Genomic DNA, 17,052 nt, shown 5'->3' on the forward strand with positions numbered 1-17,052 from the left:
ATAAGGAATAATGATACCAGTGCTAACGTGTTACAAGTCTTTATTATATTAGTGATTGAAGTGTTATTTAAAAAATAAGGTTTGTTGTAGCGGTTTAGGTGTGCATGCATATTTTCTCTGATCACCTATTAAGAGACTGAAGACTGGATTTGAATTTATTACAGGGAAATAAAAGGCTTGCTTAGAGGAAGAACTACTAGATGGCTCTTTATGATTTTACAGTTTGATTCTGCTTGTCCTTAAGGAAGGTTCATAACACTTACTTCAGAAATGCCATCTACATCTAGAAAATTAAGGTTAAAAGGACTTCTTTGTTGAAACTAATTACAGGCTAGTTCAGTTTCTTAGTTGGTGACATTTTAGAATTTTGCTTGTAATGCAAGAGGTTATAGAAAGATTTGGTTAGATTGATACACAGCAATAAGCTGCTGTTTGAGTATATTGACATTTTCATCAGAAACAAAACAAAACCCTGCTAGCCTTTATTTTACTGGGGTGATAGGTATGAATTTAATATTGTTTCTTCATCCTGACCATGGAGGTTGGAAGGAATTATTTGCTTCATCTTGGTTTGTACAGTATCTCTGTTTTGTTACAATCTTTTTTTTTGTTTATTTGAATACACTTTCCTGGGTAATCAACTTCGGCTTTCATTTCAAGCAGGCCTGATAATAAAAAGCCCTTTATCTTATGGAGAAAGATGCTGTTCTGTACAAATGAATGGGTGAATCGGTAGTTATGGGGAAATCTGGTCCAGAAAAAATATACCTTAGAAAAAATGTCCTGTATGTAGAATGGTTCTTGGTTTCCTGTAGCTGGCTTTGCTCAGTTTTGTCATACTGAAAGGGGTAAGGTGTTTGTTTTATACCCTACTTGTGTATTACCTCTCCTGGTGCAGGGTTCAGTTATCCTGTCTAATTAGCACTTGTGACGGGCCAAATTCTGCTGGGATCCTAGTCTTTGGGTGAAACTTTTCATTGTGCTATTTAGCAGCAGGATTGGGCGCAGGTTTGCAACATGCTTCCTTGTGCAAATGAAACATTGGTTTATTAGTTCCCTGTTTTAACTTACATTATAGTGTGAACTAGATTGCCGGTTGCTGATTTATTTGTCCGCTTTCTTTTGTTATTTAAAAGCTAGTTAATTTTCTAGCCTCTTTTCCATTCAGAGAGTATTATTTACTCTGTTGTGCTGGTGTCCAGTAAATTGAGGACTGAAGCTTTAGATAGATCCTCAGGGTTCCCCTTGTTTGGTGGATTGTTTTTTGATTGCTCCAGTCATTTAATTTGACAGATTCAGTTATCAGACTTGGGCCTGCTTGTACACATGCAGCTGGATTGCTTTTCCCCTGAGAGATCCAAAATTCAAAAAGAATCATAATCTTAAAAACCTCTGTGTCTTGTGTCCCCGCCCTGCCCTAATCACTTGCCCTGCTTTGCTTGTTTAAGTTTGCTTGGTGTTGGTGAAGTGCTCTGAGTGTGAACATGCTCCATACACAAAGGAAAATTTGTGAAACATAAACATGCATGTTAGTGGGACTCCTCAAACACACTTATATTGCTTGAAATGTAATGTACGTGTTCACACTAGCCAGGTAGTCTGTTTTTTTCACATTGGAATATAGCACTTATAAAATGCCTACTTTGGCAAAGGGTAAGCCAAGAAAACAGGAGCTGTGATTCTCTCCAAAAGCTAATTGTGCCTGTATATTAAGTTTGTCCATCTGTGCTTTACAGGGACATCAGCATCACCTGATGGTCCTCCTTCACATTTCCAGCAGTGAAGCAGTTAACAGTGCTACTGCTTAACATATTGCTGTTATGGAGTCTTTTTAGTTTCCAGGACATTTAACTAAATCAGGTGGATGTCATTAGCTGATATTCACAGGTGGGGAGACTGAGGCACAGAGGAGCAGGGTGACTTCATCTGCCTCTCCCCAAGTTCCCTCCCCTTCCAGGAATTGTTTTTGCTACCAAACAGCTGAAAAGCTGCTAAAGGCTCATCCTGCCTAATTCTATCAGTGGTGTGTGGTGTGGGTTTGGTTTTTTTTTTCACTGTGGGACAGATTTCAAAAATACTAGCTGAAGGCAAACTTTTGAGCAAGGAAGAGGTACTTACCTGAGCAGCAAATCCTGCGGTTCTCTTTTTCCAGAGGCCATACTCTGTCTGAGGATACGTGTGTGCAGTGCAGCATCTGCCGGTGTGAGCTGGGCTCAGTCCCAAATGGCGAAGGCAGAGAAGTCCACCAGTGTTACTGACTCCTGTCCATCTGGGCTCTTCTGTGTCCAGTTCACTTCCTTCCTTTTAGCCTCTTGACCATGTGTTTGTGGTCAAGCCCTCTGATTATTTGTAGTGGTATTTCTCTCTCTAGCTGCCTGTATATATTATTTTGCCCTTTGGAAACAGCTCTTTCTATCCGCTGAGTTCCTTTATTAATTCCAGGGCTTGTTAAATTGCTGCGATTGTCTGTTGGGGGGGCTATGTGTTTCAATTACATCAGGAATATTTGCTGGTATATAGAAATATTCATGGTATAATCAGGCCTAAAAATTTTAATCCCCACAAGGATTTTTACAACCATTGAAACTCCCCAGGACTTAATTACAAGAGTTGGGGAACAAACTTGGGAAAATTGATGAACTGTTTATTGTCAACCCTTTATGCCTTTTGGAAAGCATACTCCACAAATCAGGGTGATTATTGCTATTTGTTAGTTTATTGTGGTAGCTTCTGGACATTGCAACTCAGATCAGGGCACCATTGTGTTAGGCACTCTGCACCCCTGGAGCAAGAGCTTGGAAGCATTTTGGGGCTGAACAGACCAGACAGGCAGAGGGATGGGGAGAGCCACGCTGCAGGAGGGGATGTGTGGTAACTGGGTGGCTTGTGCCCTGAGGTGTGTGCCCCAGTCCACTCCCCAGCCCAGAGCCTTGTCTGCAAGACCACCCTGCTGAGATGAGAAAACACCCTGCTTTCCTGTGTTACTTTTATGTCACGTCTGTCAACATGCTGTATTTCCTTATCCCTTATGATGTTTTTAGGCCCAGTCCTGCCCCTGTTCTCCTTCTTGGTTGCTCTCATAGCAGAGGGATATGGTCATCCTGGGGCAAACTCTTGTGTCGGTAGGGTGGGCAGAGGGCACAGCAGGAGGAAGCAATGAATGCAGCCTTGGGGTAGGCGAGAGCCTTTTTTCATGTGTGTTTAATGGGGGTGAGCCAAGTTGTTCTGCTTTTTTCCTTAGCTTCATGTTCAAAGCACAGACAAGGGGCCAGGAGCTGGTTTAGATGAGCATCAGGTGGGATGGGAGATGGCTACTCCTGCAGGAGCCCCCGCAGGGACCTGGCTTACAGGGATGCTGCCAGTGCTGCCATGTGGCACCTGGATGCCCCTGTGAGACTCCCATCCCGGCCCCTGAGCAGGTCCAGTGATGACACCCCCCTCCCATTTCCTAAAAAATGGGTTTTGACACTATATGAGCAATCTTGCAGGCATAGTATGGGCTACTTCTGGGAATCCACATGGTCTTTTAGGTAAGTAAAAATCTTCACGGCCTGCCCTTGGATGTCTCAGCCTTCCAAATACCATGTACAAATATATGGACAACCTAAAATGTGGATTTTTACGCAGTGAGAAGAGTTGCATGCTCAAAACAGGATATTTAGATATATTAGGATATTTATTAACCACATGGGGTGTTCCAAGCTCAGTTTATTTATCTTTGTAAAGTGCTTCCAGATCTTTGTGTGGAAGGCACTAGAGACATGAAAGGCTTATTATTATTATTATTGTTATTATTGTTGTTGTTATTATTATTACAGCATCTAAGTACTGACAGGCAACCACAGCTGTGCGCTCAATTCAAGCCGCTTAAATTTGGGGGCTGATTTTTATGATATTGACTCTTAATACTTTTTCCCATTGAATCCATATGCAGAAATGTGTGTTCACCTGCCCTGCTGAAGTACCATTATTCTCCAGAAATATGTAAATGCGGTGCTTTTAAAGAAAGGAAGAAAATGTGGCATAAAGATTAAGTATTCACATTTATATGGCAGAACTCAACTGCCATTTCAGAAGGGCTTCAAAGAAACCAACTGTATGAGCTGGTAGTTGCTTCTCTGTCATTAAAAAAGAAAATGCATTGATTAAAATAAAGCCAAGGATTCTCATAGACAAAGGATAACATTTATGGTGTTTCAAGGGTCTGACACGAGCTACGAACAGCCCAGGAAATGGAGAGCTGAGTTTCACAGTCAAGCGTTTTAATCAGTACGGTTGTGCACAGCCGCTGCTGCGTGCGTGTTATGTAATATCACACTTCACCCGCCCACGTACACCTAGAGACAACAGGCATCTTCGAAAGGTCTTGGCATTATTCAGAGGAAAGACTCCCAGCAATACCCCTGCATGGTGTTTAACCTTATCTTGTGTTTAGGCGTTTCTTTTTTTTTTTCTCCCCCTCCTTCCCCTTTCCTTTTGTTTTTCCCTTTTCTATTCCTGTGGTACATCAATAGTGGGTATTTTTATATCTCCAAAAATGGAGCAGATATAGGGGGGAAAATCCCATTAGCTCCATGATGTGTTTTCATGGCAGCTCTGAAGGTTCCAGTCATGGCCATTTTCTAGATTTTGTAGCATTGTTCTCATGCTGTTACTTTTACTAATTTTTTTTTTTAAAGTAGAGTTGAAATGTTACATTCTGAAGACACCAGCTAATAATTAAGTGGTACCTAGCCTATGCTTTCTTTAGGTTTTTAAAATAGGAAATAATTAACCAGAGATTTTAAAGATCTGCAGAAAAGCCAAACAGGCCTGTGAAACTGCAGGATCTAATAACAAAGAAGGTGAGTTGGTTTTCCAGTGCCCTAAGAGCTTGAAGACGGCCTTACTCTGGCTTTTGAGTAACAGAAAGAGCTCAATAGCATTTCATTCTGGTATGAAGTAGCCCTGAAGTTAACTGTTTTTCCAAAGAAAGACACACACCCCGCTCCCCCTGCCCTGCCCCCCCCCCCAAAAAAAAAAAAAGGATGTCGCTGGCTGCTAATTAGATGTATTTTAACTGCAAAGTCATTTTAGCAGCTAATATTGTTATTATGTGCTTCCGTGTGAATCCTTAGTGAAGCTATTAAACTGTGAGAGCCTGAACTTATCAGACATTTTGTAATGTGGCTGGGTTTTTGTATCCTTGTTCAGAAACCTGTGGGGAGTGAAGGACCTTTTCTGGCTCAGACGTGGAAAACACATTTCTTACCAACTGATTACCAGGGTGGGCAGCTGAGACCTTCTTGCATCCTCCTTTTGCACTTTTTTTTGTTGTCTCCTGTCCCCCCCCAGCAATAATATTTCTTCTTTCTGTTATACTCCCTCCCTCCTCTCCCAGACACTGTCAAACCCCACAGTGCACCCTCTAGCCAAGGAAGGGGGTTTAACTGCAGGGACCAGTCTGTTATTTTGGGACACTTTCGACTCCTGCCTGTCGTATACAACAAGTTGGTGGTTCTCAGTAGCTGGTATGCTCTCAGCATCAGGCAGGCACCTGCTTTTGAAAAGCAATAGCCCACAGCAGACAGTGGACTTAGCCATCATTTTCCTATCGGTTTCTCACCCAGGATTCTTACTTTGTAATTGCTGGGTTGGGTTTCTCAGGGTTTGGATTTTTCCCCTGTCTTATTGCATCGGTTGCTTTTGTTCTCCTTCGCACCCTAAAACAAAGTGACTGATACAATACCCAAACTGATGAAAAAGAAGGAGATTTTTCCCCCCTTTATTTGCTCAGATTTGAATTGGGTTATCTGCCTATCTTGTTTATGAAATTTCTGCTGTCTTTTCTGCACAGACTGTGACTCCCAAATCTTCCACAGCTCCATTTCCATATTCCTGCGTGCTTGTTCTTTGTTAATCACTTGGCAAGCGCTTATTTGAATATTAAAAATTTCTTTAATCATCAAAGGCAGGAGCACAGCTTCATGAATATTCATATTTTTTTCCTCCTCAGACTGGATTCTAGTTCATTACCCTGCAGTAAAGCCAAACAGTCATCAATCGCGCTCATTACAGCCGCTGGCGTTTTGATTGGCTGCCTGCTGCTGGTAGCCCGCGTCCCCCATCCTCCCGCTCTCCTCCATGAGCTGTCGTGTACCTGCCAACAACAACAACAAAAAAAAATATCAACAATGCAAGAATAAATTTATCCCGTTGAAAAACAACTTTGCAAACTTGTCAAACAGTCCTCGTCACTTTTTTTTTTTGGTTTTACACCAAAAAATTTAAAAAAAAAAAATTAGAAGGGAGAAACTTGAGCTTTAGAGATGAATATTTGTCAAGAGAGTTGACGTAAGTTTCATTTGCATAATGACTTTGTACTTCTGCATTAATAAAATTTGCATATGAAGCCATGTTAATTACTCCTGATCATGCTTTTTGCATTCATGCATAGTAATTTTCTCCGACTTGTGAGAATTAATGTCTTGGCATGGGGGGAGGAAGGGGGGGAGTTGGGGTACTGTCAAATTTCTGTGCCAGTGCCCCTCACTCACACTCTCTCATTCTTGCTCACCACATCGCTGTTCTTGATCTGTGGCTCATTTATGCATTATTTGAAATTCTTGGGAAAAAGAAATGTATCAATTCAAAGGGAATCCTTGTTTCCCCCCCACCCCCCCTAAAAATCCCTGAGCAAAATACAACAAATCTCTTCCCTGCCCTCCTCCTTCCCTCCCCAGTGCAGCCTTTCCATTTCCAGCTCAAGTAAAGTTTTAGTCTTAGCATCATAAGTTGGTGCAGGGGAACTGCACCAAAACTGCTGTGTGTGTGCTGGGGGAAGAGGAAAAGGCTGGTGTGCAGGTGTGTCTGGCTGAGCGCCGCGCTCCGTGCACGAGTGTGTATAATAGCACGTCTGCCTATACCACTGGGTTGTTCTGCCTTTCCTGGGGGGTGCTGTTTGTCTGCCGCTTGCAGGGTGTGCATGCGTTGCTCTGCTAGATGCTGTTGGAAACGTTTGTGCATGTGTCTCTATGCTCTGTGTGTGTACACGTGTGCTTGTGTACATTTGTTTTGTCAGCCTTGTTGGTATCTGTATGAAAAGACATGGTAGAAAGATAATAATAGCAGGTGGGAACGGTCCATATGAGAGGGTGTAATACAGATGAGACAACTAGTTTTAGGAAAAGCTTGGGAAAAAATCTTTTGGAAAGATTAGTGAACAGATCTGTCTTTCACTTTTGGATGTGTCTGTTCAAAGCTGCTGCAATGGTACATGTAAAACCCATCTCAAAACATCTGCAGTACTCTCCCTGAACATGAATTGCACAGGGTAGGGATGAGGCTGCAGCCTGCACTCTGAATTTGTAGCCATACACTGTTTGAACAGATGTTTTTCTTTTTATTGAAAGAGAGTTTTTTAATAATAGAGCTGAGCTTTAGTCTCTAACCAGCTATTGATTGATTTTCCATCACCAGACAGGCACAGAGAGACACACAGAAAAACTTGGTTCAAGCCCTGTTAAGTGGCTTACGCGTCTGCCTGTGCACCACCTGCCCATCTGCCTGTGCACATATACACACCCAGGCACCCACCCCTGCAAGCACACAGCACCCCCAGGGAGGCACCAGCTACGTGTGCCTGCATTTACATGTGATGTGAGACGTAAAGCAAGTTCTCTTAAATTCAGATCGGGTCCCCTGGTCTAAACCGTGCTGAGGTGGGACATTGTGAGAGTTGCTTGTGGCTTCATCTTTGTGCTTTGCTCAGGGACTTTTCTTGCAGGTGTGCCAGAGGAGCATGGTGGTTTACATATACCGTATCATATAGCCAGTTATGCTTAGGCTCAGGGAGAGGGACAACAAAAAGATGCAGTTTATGCCTTGATTGTGGCTTTTGTCACATTCATCTAGGCTCTTATGCTCATTTCCATCTTCTGAGGTCATGTCCAGTTTACCTTGTTTTCTTCTTTGCAAGTTTAAAAATAGCAGAGAGAAAAAAATATTACTCTTAGCTGTGTGCATAGGAGTCAATATAACCTGTGAGCTACTGCCATGTAAAGGCACTGAGTATACGCTGAGTTTGTTTAAGCATGAGGACAAAATTCTCCTTTACCATCAGCAATGCAGATCTTTTATTTACATGGTGACAGTCCCTGTGCATGTTTCACACTTGTGCTACGTGCAAAACTCCCCTTCACATCTGTGCAGACTGAATGCAGAATATATAATTGAGATCTGCAGTGCAGGTGAGTGATTTCCCAGGGCTGACCAAGAGGAAAATCGAGCCTCGCACATCGTGTCAGCGATGTCTGAGCAACACAGAGCTGCATGTGTGCGCCTGTTCGCCCTATCCGGATTGGGTATTTGCCTCCAGGATTGCAATGCAGTTAATGTGGTCTGCTTTCCCTTAGTGCTCGTTGTTGCTGTGCACTTTGCGGCAGTCAGGGGTGGCTTGCAGGGGTGTTTGCTTTTTGAAACCTTTGTGCAACACGATGTGGTCAATTTGCCATAGAATGCCAGAGACTGGCTCCCCTCCCTTGCCTGGTGCTGCACGGGTTGAGGCAGAAAACTCTCAGCACCACCTTAGGATACCGTCTGTCTACCTATCCGTATTTGTTTATCTTTTTGTCTGTTTGTTCATTTTGTGTTTGTCCATCACCTGTAGCAATTAAGCTGAAGAATGATAGAGCCCCTGTCTTCATTTTCAGCTTTAGATAGAGCCTTTATGGGGAAAAATCCCACAGAAGAGGAGCTGGAGAGGTAAAACATGAACATGTTGCTAGCAAACACAAGCTGAGTGTTTCTGGGCACCACTGTTCCTCTTTTTATAGCTATGAAAATGTATCACGTACCTAATGGTGGAGCTCCCCTTTTCTCTGTGCATTTCCTTGAGGCCAGTAGGTATGATTCCCCTTCATGATTTGCCACCGATCTCATTCTAGATAGGACTGTCCTGATTTGTGACAAAGGAGCAAACCCTAAAGTGGTGGCAAAGAGGAGGAGGAATCACCTGATTTGACTTTGCTTGTAGGGGCAGACTCAGCCACCTGGTCTGGTAGCCCCGCAGTCTTTGCCTCTTAGTGCTGGACTCAGGAGTGGTGGTGGGATTCCCTGAGCATCTGCCGGAGTCTCTCTTTGTCCATTCTTCCTCTCCCTTACTAACCCTTTCCTTTCTAATAATAGGTTAGTGCTTTTTATATTTCCTTGTATATACATCAAAGGACATAAAAACACCTTCTGAGTGACATGTTAAGTTCCAACCATTCATTGGCAGCTCATTCATATAGTCCTTCCCATAAATTTGTTAGGTACCTTGTTAAAGTGGATTGCTGGCTTGCCCCCAGTACCTCTGTCAGAAGGCTCTTACAGGATCCCTTTGCCCAGATGATTAGAAACCTCCTCTTTGAAGCCTTAATTCCCCTTCTACACTAGAGGAGATGTATTACACAAGAGCAGGGAGGGCCTCCCTGTACCCACTTGGTGAGCTCTTAGCATCTTCTTGGACACCTCAGGGCTATGCAAACTGTATCAAATTCATTGCCAATGGGCAGGTGCAGCCCACTGGGACTAGAGGAGAGGCTGTTGCTCTCAGGGTGGTGGTGAGTGCAAGGACCCATGCACTTCCACATTAAAACCCCGTGCAGTTGCGGTTGATGGTACGCTTGCCTGGCTTCATATAGTTCCTCTGTGTGATGAGCTCCTTCCAGACCTCTAGTATGGCACCACAACGTGCAGAGGGATGAGTGACTGCAGGACCTTAGTCATGGTGGGGCCACAGACACGTCTAGGTGTAATGTGAGATGTAGCTGCTGCCCTGTGGTCCTACTCTAAATCCCGATTTCAAGCTCACAACTTTCCCAGCAAGGATGAGTGCCCAGGCAGCTCGACATAGCCTATGCTAGCCTAGTTATTTTTATAATATTAGGAATATAATATATAATTAAGTCATTGGAGGGAATCTGTTAGTCTTAGCTTGTTTTATAAAAAACCCGAACTTGTCATTCATGTTACAGTGACAGTAGAGTGGTCCATAAACACACAGAAATCTCTGTCTGACATCAGTTTCTACATACCTAGTGTACAACCCTGCCCAAAATGCAACATAGGTATGGTCTGGATAGTAGTTATCATTACTGCTTGTGTACTACTTCCAGGGAGATCAAACAGTTACAAAAGCCAAGGAACTGGTCCCCTAAAATAAAAAATCCTTCCTTGTCCCACAAGCCACAGAGATGGCTTCTATTTGAAACCAGTCCTCACAAAAGAGCACAAATTTTGTCGTGATGCTTGAAGCTCAAGTATTTACACAGGGAATTTAGACTCTTCACTTGTGGTTTTGGCAAAAGCTTCACACAAATGTTTTGCACTGGTGGTCTCTTAGCCATTTAAGATAAACGACAAAATCAAATGCAGTCCTTGCAGACTGGAGTGCTGGATGCTGTGCCAAGGATGAAGTATCCCTGTTTGCCTCATGTGTAGCTGTCAGACCAACATGCAGGCCTAGTTTCCGAATCAGGACTCTCAAGGTGGAAAGGGTCCCTTGGAAAATATTGGAAGGAACACAGATAAATATTTCTCCTTGCTGCCACGGTGCCTGTGTGTATCTGCAAGGCGCACATGCATGTGCAGCCAGAATTGCCGCCATTAAAAAAAAAAAGACCATTTGCCAGAAGATACCCCACAATTAACACACATATTTCCTGATCTAAATACAGGGGGAAACTGTGGTTTCTGATCTACCACTGTGCGGTAACTGTTGGCAAATGCCAGTTTTTTAATGGCGACCACTCCACCACATATCTTCATTTAGAAACTGCCCTTGATTAGTAGCTACCCTTTATTTAATAATTAAGTGGTAGGCATAGTTTTAAATGAAGGGGGTGGATTCTCTGTGGATGTAAAGTGGTGGCATTTGCTCAACTTCCCTTTAAACTCTGCTAATTTGCACCAGCCAAAAATGTGACTCATACCTGATTCTGTGTGTATGCACGCGTGTGTGCCTGTATTTGTGCAGGTTTAGATTGATATTTAAGACTTGTATCTTAGTTTTTCAAAGCCGCAGAACTCAGTTTGGACTAGTGCCAGGAGGAGCGAGCATTTCTAGTGGAGCAGGAGAAAACTCTTAAATACAGCTTTTAAATGGTAGGTGATTCCTAGAGGGGTTAAAAATAAATAATACGGTTGGAGGTTACAATATCCTCTTTTAGCTACCAGGAAAAAGGTTGCTCCATTCTTCGCAGGCTCAATAGGGAAGCAGCTTGCATAATCGGGGCATGCAAAATGCACAACTGGCCGCAGCTCAAGCGGGAAGGCAGCACAGCAGCCGCCAATGCTTCCTTCTGGGAGCTCGGCTCCTGGCACCTCGCTGAAGCCATTTGAGCTCTAAGTCACTGCACTTTGTCCAGGCTGGTGTGTGGAGCCCACTTCAGTGGCGGCTCGGCAGAAAGCCTGCCCAGTTTTGTGTCGGCTCAATGCATTAACACAGCCGTAAAACAATAATCCCCCTTTTGATTCGGTCCCTGAGCAAGTGCCGGTGGCGATGTCTGCCCCCCTCCAGCTCTGCTCCATGCCAGGGCCGCCTGTCCCCTCCACTTCATGCCTCTCCATGCCCTCCGTGGGCCCCCAGCCTTGGTTCGTGGGTCCCCCAGGTCTCTTCTTGCTCTTTCCCTGCCCGATGCGAGCCCGCCAGCCTCAGCCAGACCAGAGAGGGGTTCAGACCAAGCGTGTTGTGCGTTAGGCAGCCAGCCCCCGCCTCACCTGTTTCCCCTGATGATGCCTCCTCTGTCCCTTCAAACTTAGATCCGACTGACAGTTTTTTCTATTGTTTTTTCTCCAGGGCCGTCCAGGCCTGCAAACCTGCCGGGGGCTCCCATAGCTGCCTCCTCCCACCCTCACACATCCGTGATCACGTCACCTCTCCGCGCACTGGCCTCCCTCCCGCCCTGCCTTAGCCTGCCCTGCTGTGGTGCACGTGCAGTCTCAGTTGGCGGGACTCAGACTGAGATTCAGACTGAGACGTCAGGCACATTTGGATGTCATTGTCAGTTGTCAGGTAATAGAAACATTTTTTTTTTTTTGTTGCTATCTGAAGGTCAGTAGTGCTGCCAAGTGATGTCGTCTTTGCTGTGGGAGAGCTGCCTTTGCTGGGTTGCGTGGGGAAGGCAGAGAAAATGCCCTAAACTATCCCTCTCCCCTTCCTCCTTCCCCCTCCACCCCAGTGGAGGATGGGGAGGGGGAAAGGGTGTGCAAATCCTTCCATTTCCCCATCCCTCCCCTCCTGCCTTCCCACCTTCAGCTGTCACTGGCAGCCATGACTGGGCCATTTGTGCCACATTGTGAACAAATGCCTGAGACTCCTCACAGAACATGATACCCCAGTATCAAGATTTCATCTCTCTGGGCTGTTTATTTTAAGCTTAATTGGATAACATTTAACATCTGAGGGTTTTTTTTTTTCTTTCCCTCCTTTTTTTCCCCCTCCCCCCATCCCCCCCCCCTCCCCACCCCCACCCCCCCCAGTCATTCATATTAAAGGCTCTCCTCTGCGTCCATGTGCACACAGGATGTATGTGCTCCATGCCATTTTCTCCCTTGTTTTGAGAAAACGCTCCTTGGTAACTTGCCACGCATCCCTTGCCTCTCCCCCATCAGCTTTTCTTTCCTTTATTCCTTTTGGATGCCTGACTTTTGCCACCGCGAGGAGGGGAAAGTGATGTGGAAATGAGGGTGCAGCGAGCTAGCCAAAGAGGACACGGACATATTGTTGCCAGACCCCATCATTTAAAACCCAGTGATCTCTTTGAAATCAGTGGGTGTTTCTGAGCATGGCTCAGTTGCAAGATTGGGTCTATGGTGAACTGCGGGCTGAAGAGGTGAAAATGGGTAGGTCTTAAAAGAAAATACAGCTGTGGCAAAATCCACAAGTGTTTATGGAATCTCACTGTGGTGGGCCAAATCCTGCAGCCCTCATTCATGCTAACGTGTGTGAAGTTTTAATAGGGAGTTGCCAGAATGATGCTGGATAAGTAATGCATGAGGACCAGAGGATTTAGAAAGACAGCAATGACTGTCAGGAGTAAAAGCCTTTGGGAAATGACTCCTCATGTCCCCCTGCAGCTGGCAAAACTTTGCTGTGCTCAGCTTTTTCCTTCCACAAGAAGTGGTACCACCTGGCTGCAGTACGCTATATCTCCTGAGAATGTCCCTGTACATCTCCCACTGCTGTAATAAAGTGAAACAAAAAGTTTTGAAAGGAATTTAAATTTGCATCTTGGAAACCCTTGGTCTTGAAAGATAAAATATTCTTGAGATGAAGCTGAGAGCATTCTGCAGGGTCCTGTTTTGACCCTGGGTGAAGCTCAGGGCATGTGAGGAAGGCTCCCGTGCTGCCTGGGAGAGGCTCAGCCTGCACCCAGCCACTGTTTTGAAAGGAATTTAAATTTGCATCTTGGAAACCCTTGGTCTTGAAAGATAAAATATTCTTGAGATGAAGCTGAGAGCATTCTGCAGGGTCCTGTTTTGACCCTGGGTGAAGCTCAGGGCATGTGAGGAAGGCTCCCGTGCTGCCTGGGAGAGGCTCAGCCTGCACCCAGCCACTTGTGTTGAGGCGCAGGCACTGGGCTTGCAGCAATGCACCGTGTGGGGCATTTGGTCAGATTTCTTATGTGAGCTGCTGTACGCAGCATGGGGGCGATGCTGGATTAATCAGCCTCATCAGATTGACCAACTGGCCTGAGGTGGGTGTAGAGATGGGCTCTTCTGAATGGTAAGCGCTGGAGCAGAAAGTGAGATAGCTCCCCTGCCTCCCCCCTTCCCTCCTCCCTGTAACCAGCAAACCAAGCTGGAACTGATCTCATGTTTTGCTGTTCTGTCTTTGCTGGTGCAGCATGCACAGAGGTGCCTCTGGTAGGCAGGTAGCTGTAACTGAACTGGATGCCCTGCTTCCCTGTTGCTTCTGATGCCAGCAGATAGTAGGGAGGGAAGCAAGTACAACTAAAAATAGAAAAGGAAGCAATATTAAAAAATGTGGGAAGGTGAGGCTTTTGTACTTTGCGTACTTTGAGTTCTCACTTTGGAGTTGTGCACTGTGAGTTTTCAGTATTGCCTGTTTGCTGGGAGAGCGGTGCCAGCTCTGTGGAGAGAGAGGCTTGTTATCATGGCTTCCTGTAATTACTGCTGCAGTCTGCAGCACTTAGAGAATAGGTTATATCAAAGTTCATGCTACATGTTTATGACAGTAGCTGGTCAAGGTCTGCTTGAAAGAAACATTTTCTTCCCTAGAAAAAGGAGATTATGTCTACTTAACTCTTTCTTAGCTCCTATAGCGTTCACTGTATATGAGCCTGGGCATGGTTTAAACCCTGTGGTAAGGGTTACGGGATCATTCTAGCCCCCCAAATGTTTTGTGGAAATAAAAGAAAAAAGAGTTCTTTGTGTTGACTAATAATCTAGTGACGATCCCTGCATTGTGCCCTCTTTGTTAATATAGACATTTACAACAGTCACTTGCTCCAGCTTTAGAGATCTGCTTGTCTTTCTGACTTGATTAGCCTTTTATTCTGTCAGCCCTGTTCTTGCTTCTGAGGAATTGTTTCCTTCTTTGAACAAAAGCCATCAACAGTTCCCGCCTCTCCTCCTCCTTCATCATTTCTTACCTTTCCTGTTTTTCAGCATTCATTTAATTCAGGACCTGGAGTTTTTCCATGCAGTTCTCAAGCAGGCTGTGACTCTGAAGGCTTGAAGTTGCAGGTACTCCCAAATCTCTGCTGAGCACTCACATATCGGGCCCTCAAGAGTCCCAGCAGTTTTGTGCTGGAGAATCTAAACTTCTGGCTGCCGGTGGGATTTGGGGTATGCGCGTGTGAAAACTGCATTTGGAAATAAATCTCCGACCTAGATAAGAGCAATTGCCCAGCATGCTGAGTAGCGTTCAGTCATGCACAGGGGAAGCTGTGCTGCCTCATCCAGAGCTGTTTGCGATCTTTAGAGAACGTACTGCTGACAGTAGTTTCAATCACAGTAAATGACGCTGGGAAGTCTGCTTGGGTGTCCACTGTGTTGCTCGGCTGGTGCTGATCATGGTCCCTTCTGTCTCTGTTCAGTTCTTTGTGTTCAGGGTACCACAGGATGAGGAATTTGGGAGTAAAGGTCTATGTTTTTCCATGTGATTTAAAAAAAAAAAAATCTACCCCTGGAACAATCTCTCTCTCAGTCTCTTTATTTATTTATTTTTTGCCTCAGAGGCTTCTGTCTGTTCAATTGGGTTCTCCCATTTAAATGTTTTTAGTGCCTATTTAATTAGAAGTTGGAATAGAGTCATGAAATTCACAGGGTTGTGTAGCTTGGATCTAAAATACAAATGGGCAAAGCATTCATTTTGCTTTACCCCTTGCCAGATCAGGGTGCTTTTTTGAGCCTGCTTTTTATTTCATTTCAATGAATTGCAACTGCTCAGAGTAACTGTAAAACACACACAGGTTTTTTTTCGCATAACAGAGGCATGCAAATGATTGTTGAGAGACGTAATTATGTAAAGAAAAGTATATGCCTGTATGCGTGCACACATACACTGCAATGCTTTTTGTGGGGCTATTTTTTCACAATACATCTTCATAAGGCTCTTTTTATGATGCTGATTTATTAATATTGTACATTAAGGCTTAAATTGTCAAAGCTGCCTAAGAGATTTGGATGCCCATTTCCCATTAAAGTTAACGAGAAATGAGCTTTGAAAATCTCAGCGCAGAAGTGCATGGCACTTTACAGTGTGATCTCCAAAGAAAAAAGTCCCTGCCCTGAAGATACTACATGCAAAAACCCCAGAGATGGAATTACAATCAGCATAAGACAAAGGGGTTTGTAATGGCACAGACAATAATTTATCCCATACGTGTGCATTCAGATATGTACCTGATCCAAAAATCTTTGGACCTGGGCCCACAAGTGAGGGTTTATATACCTCCGTAAAGATAATTAAATCTGTCCAATACACATATATTCAGCTCACCAGTGAAACTGCTTCCTTCCTGCATGTAGGCCGATGGAAGAGGTGGAAAACAATTATGGTACTTAGTTGCATATATAAAACCAGCAAGTGTGCATGGACAGCAGTGATTAATGAAGAGGGCTGTGAAGTTTAGGATCTAAAATAGAGGAAGGCATGGAGCAATAGCTCAGAAGAGAGGAATAAGCTCCTGTTTTTTCAAGGAATCAGCTGTATTGGTCATTAGAATGTTCTGAAAATCAGTGTCATCTTGTAAAGTTAATACCAATTTACTTGGCTACTGAATTTCTACTTAATGCATTGTTTAACTCGGCTGGTCTTTTCTTGGCAAAGATTAAGGTGACAGTAAAGATAAAAGGAGTACCTGTAAGTAAATAATGGGTTTAAAAAGAATACTTTTCCCTCCTTCAATTGTATCACTATATTCATTTTGTGTCAGTTTTATAACTGGTTTCAGCCAATAAGAAGAGCTAGATTAGACCACCCGGCTGCAAAAACCTTGATGCAATTAATACAGTCTGCCTAGAAAGCAGTATTATTTCAAAAACTTTTATGTTAATGATATGGTATGCACTCGGCACACTTCTTACTAGAACAAGAAGCAAGCTTTTGTTCACTCCAGACTGGGTTTTATTAACACAGGAGGATCAATGGAAAACAAAACAGTAATCAGAGTGGAGAATGAAAACTCATCCAGCAAAAACCTACTAACTCATCAGGTCCCAGGACGATGGCTGATACTCTACTCTTCATTTTTTGTTGAGTGGAATCTCAAAAAAAATTAATGAAAAGTCCATTAAAATTTGATTCCTGATCAGCACTGGGTCCTTTTTTGAGATGAGAAAGAGGAATTTGGTATATGTGTCTGAGGGCAAAGATCTAAGGTTTCCCTGAGACCTTTTGTAAATGTATCTTTTAGTTTTGCTGCGTAAAGGTTTGCATAAAGTACTGTCTAACATTCAGGAGAGATGTTCCTATTAGTCATGGTTGCTTGTATTTATTTATTTTAGTGAAATATTTAATGCATGCTATAGTAGAATTGACTTTGTGGACAGAACTCACAGAGT

At 43.9% G+C, this 17,052-nt stretch overlaps 1 protein-coding gene across 5 annotated transcripts in view; it reads left to right on the plus strand.

Moving 5' to 3' along the window:
- Nucleotides 1-17,052, plus strand: part of BCL11B (BCL11 transcription factor B) — a 97,087-nt gene that overhangs the window by 31,284 nt on the left and 48,751 nt on the right. For 3 of the 5 annotated variants that reach the window (XM_055716496.1, XM_027804923.2, XM_055716497.1), the window contains exon 3: nt 11,819-12,034. The exons of the other annotated variants lie outside the window; for them this stretch is intronic. In XM_055716496.1, coding sequence (XP_055572471.1) covers nt 11,819-12,034 — 216 coding nt within the window. The remainder of the gene's footprint in view (nt 1-11,818; nt 12,035-17,052) is intronic. 5 annotated transcript variants of the gene reach the window in all.

The sequence above is a fragment of the Falco cherrug genome, chromosome 7 (assembly GCF_023634085.1).
Source record: "Falco cherrug isolate bFalChe1 chromosome 7, bFalChe1.pri, whole genome shotgun sequence".
NCBI classification, from domain to species: domain Eukaryota; kingdom Metazoa; phylum Chordata; class Aves; order Falconiformes; family Falconidae; genus Falco; species Falco cherrug.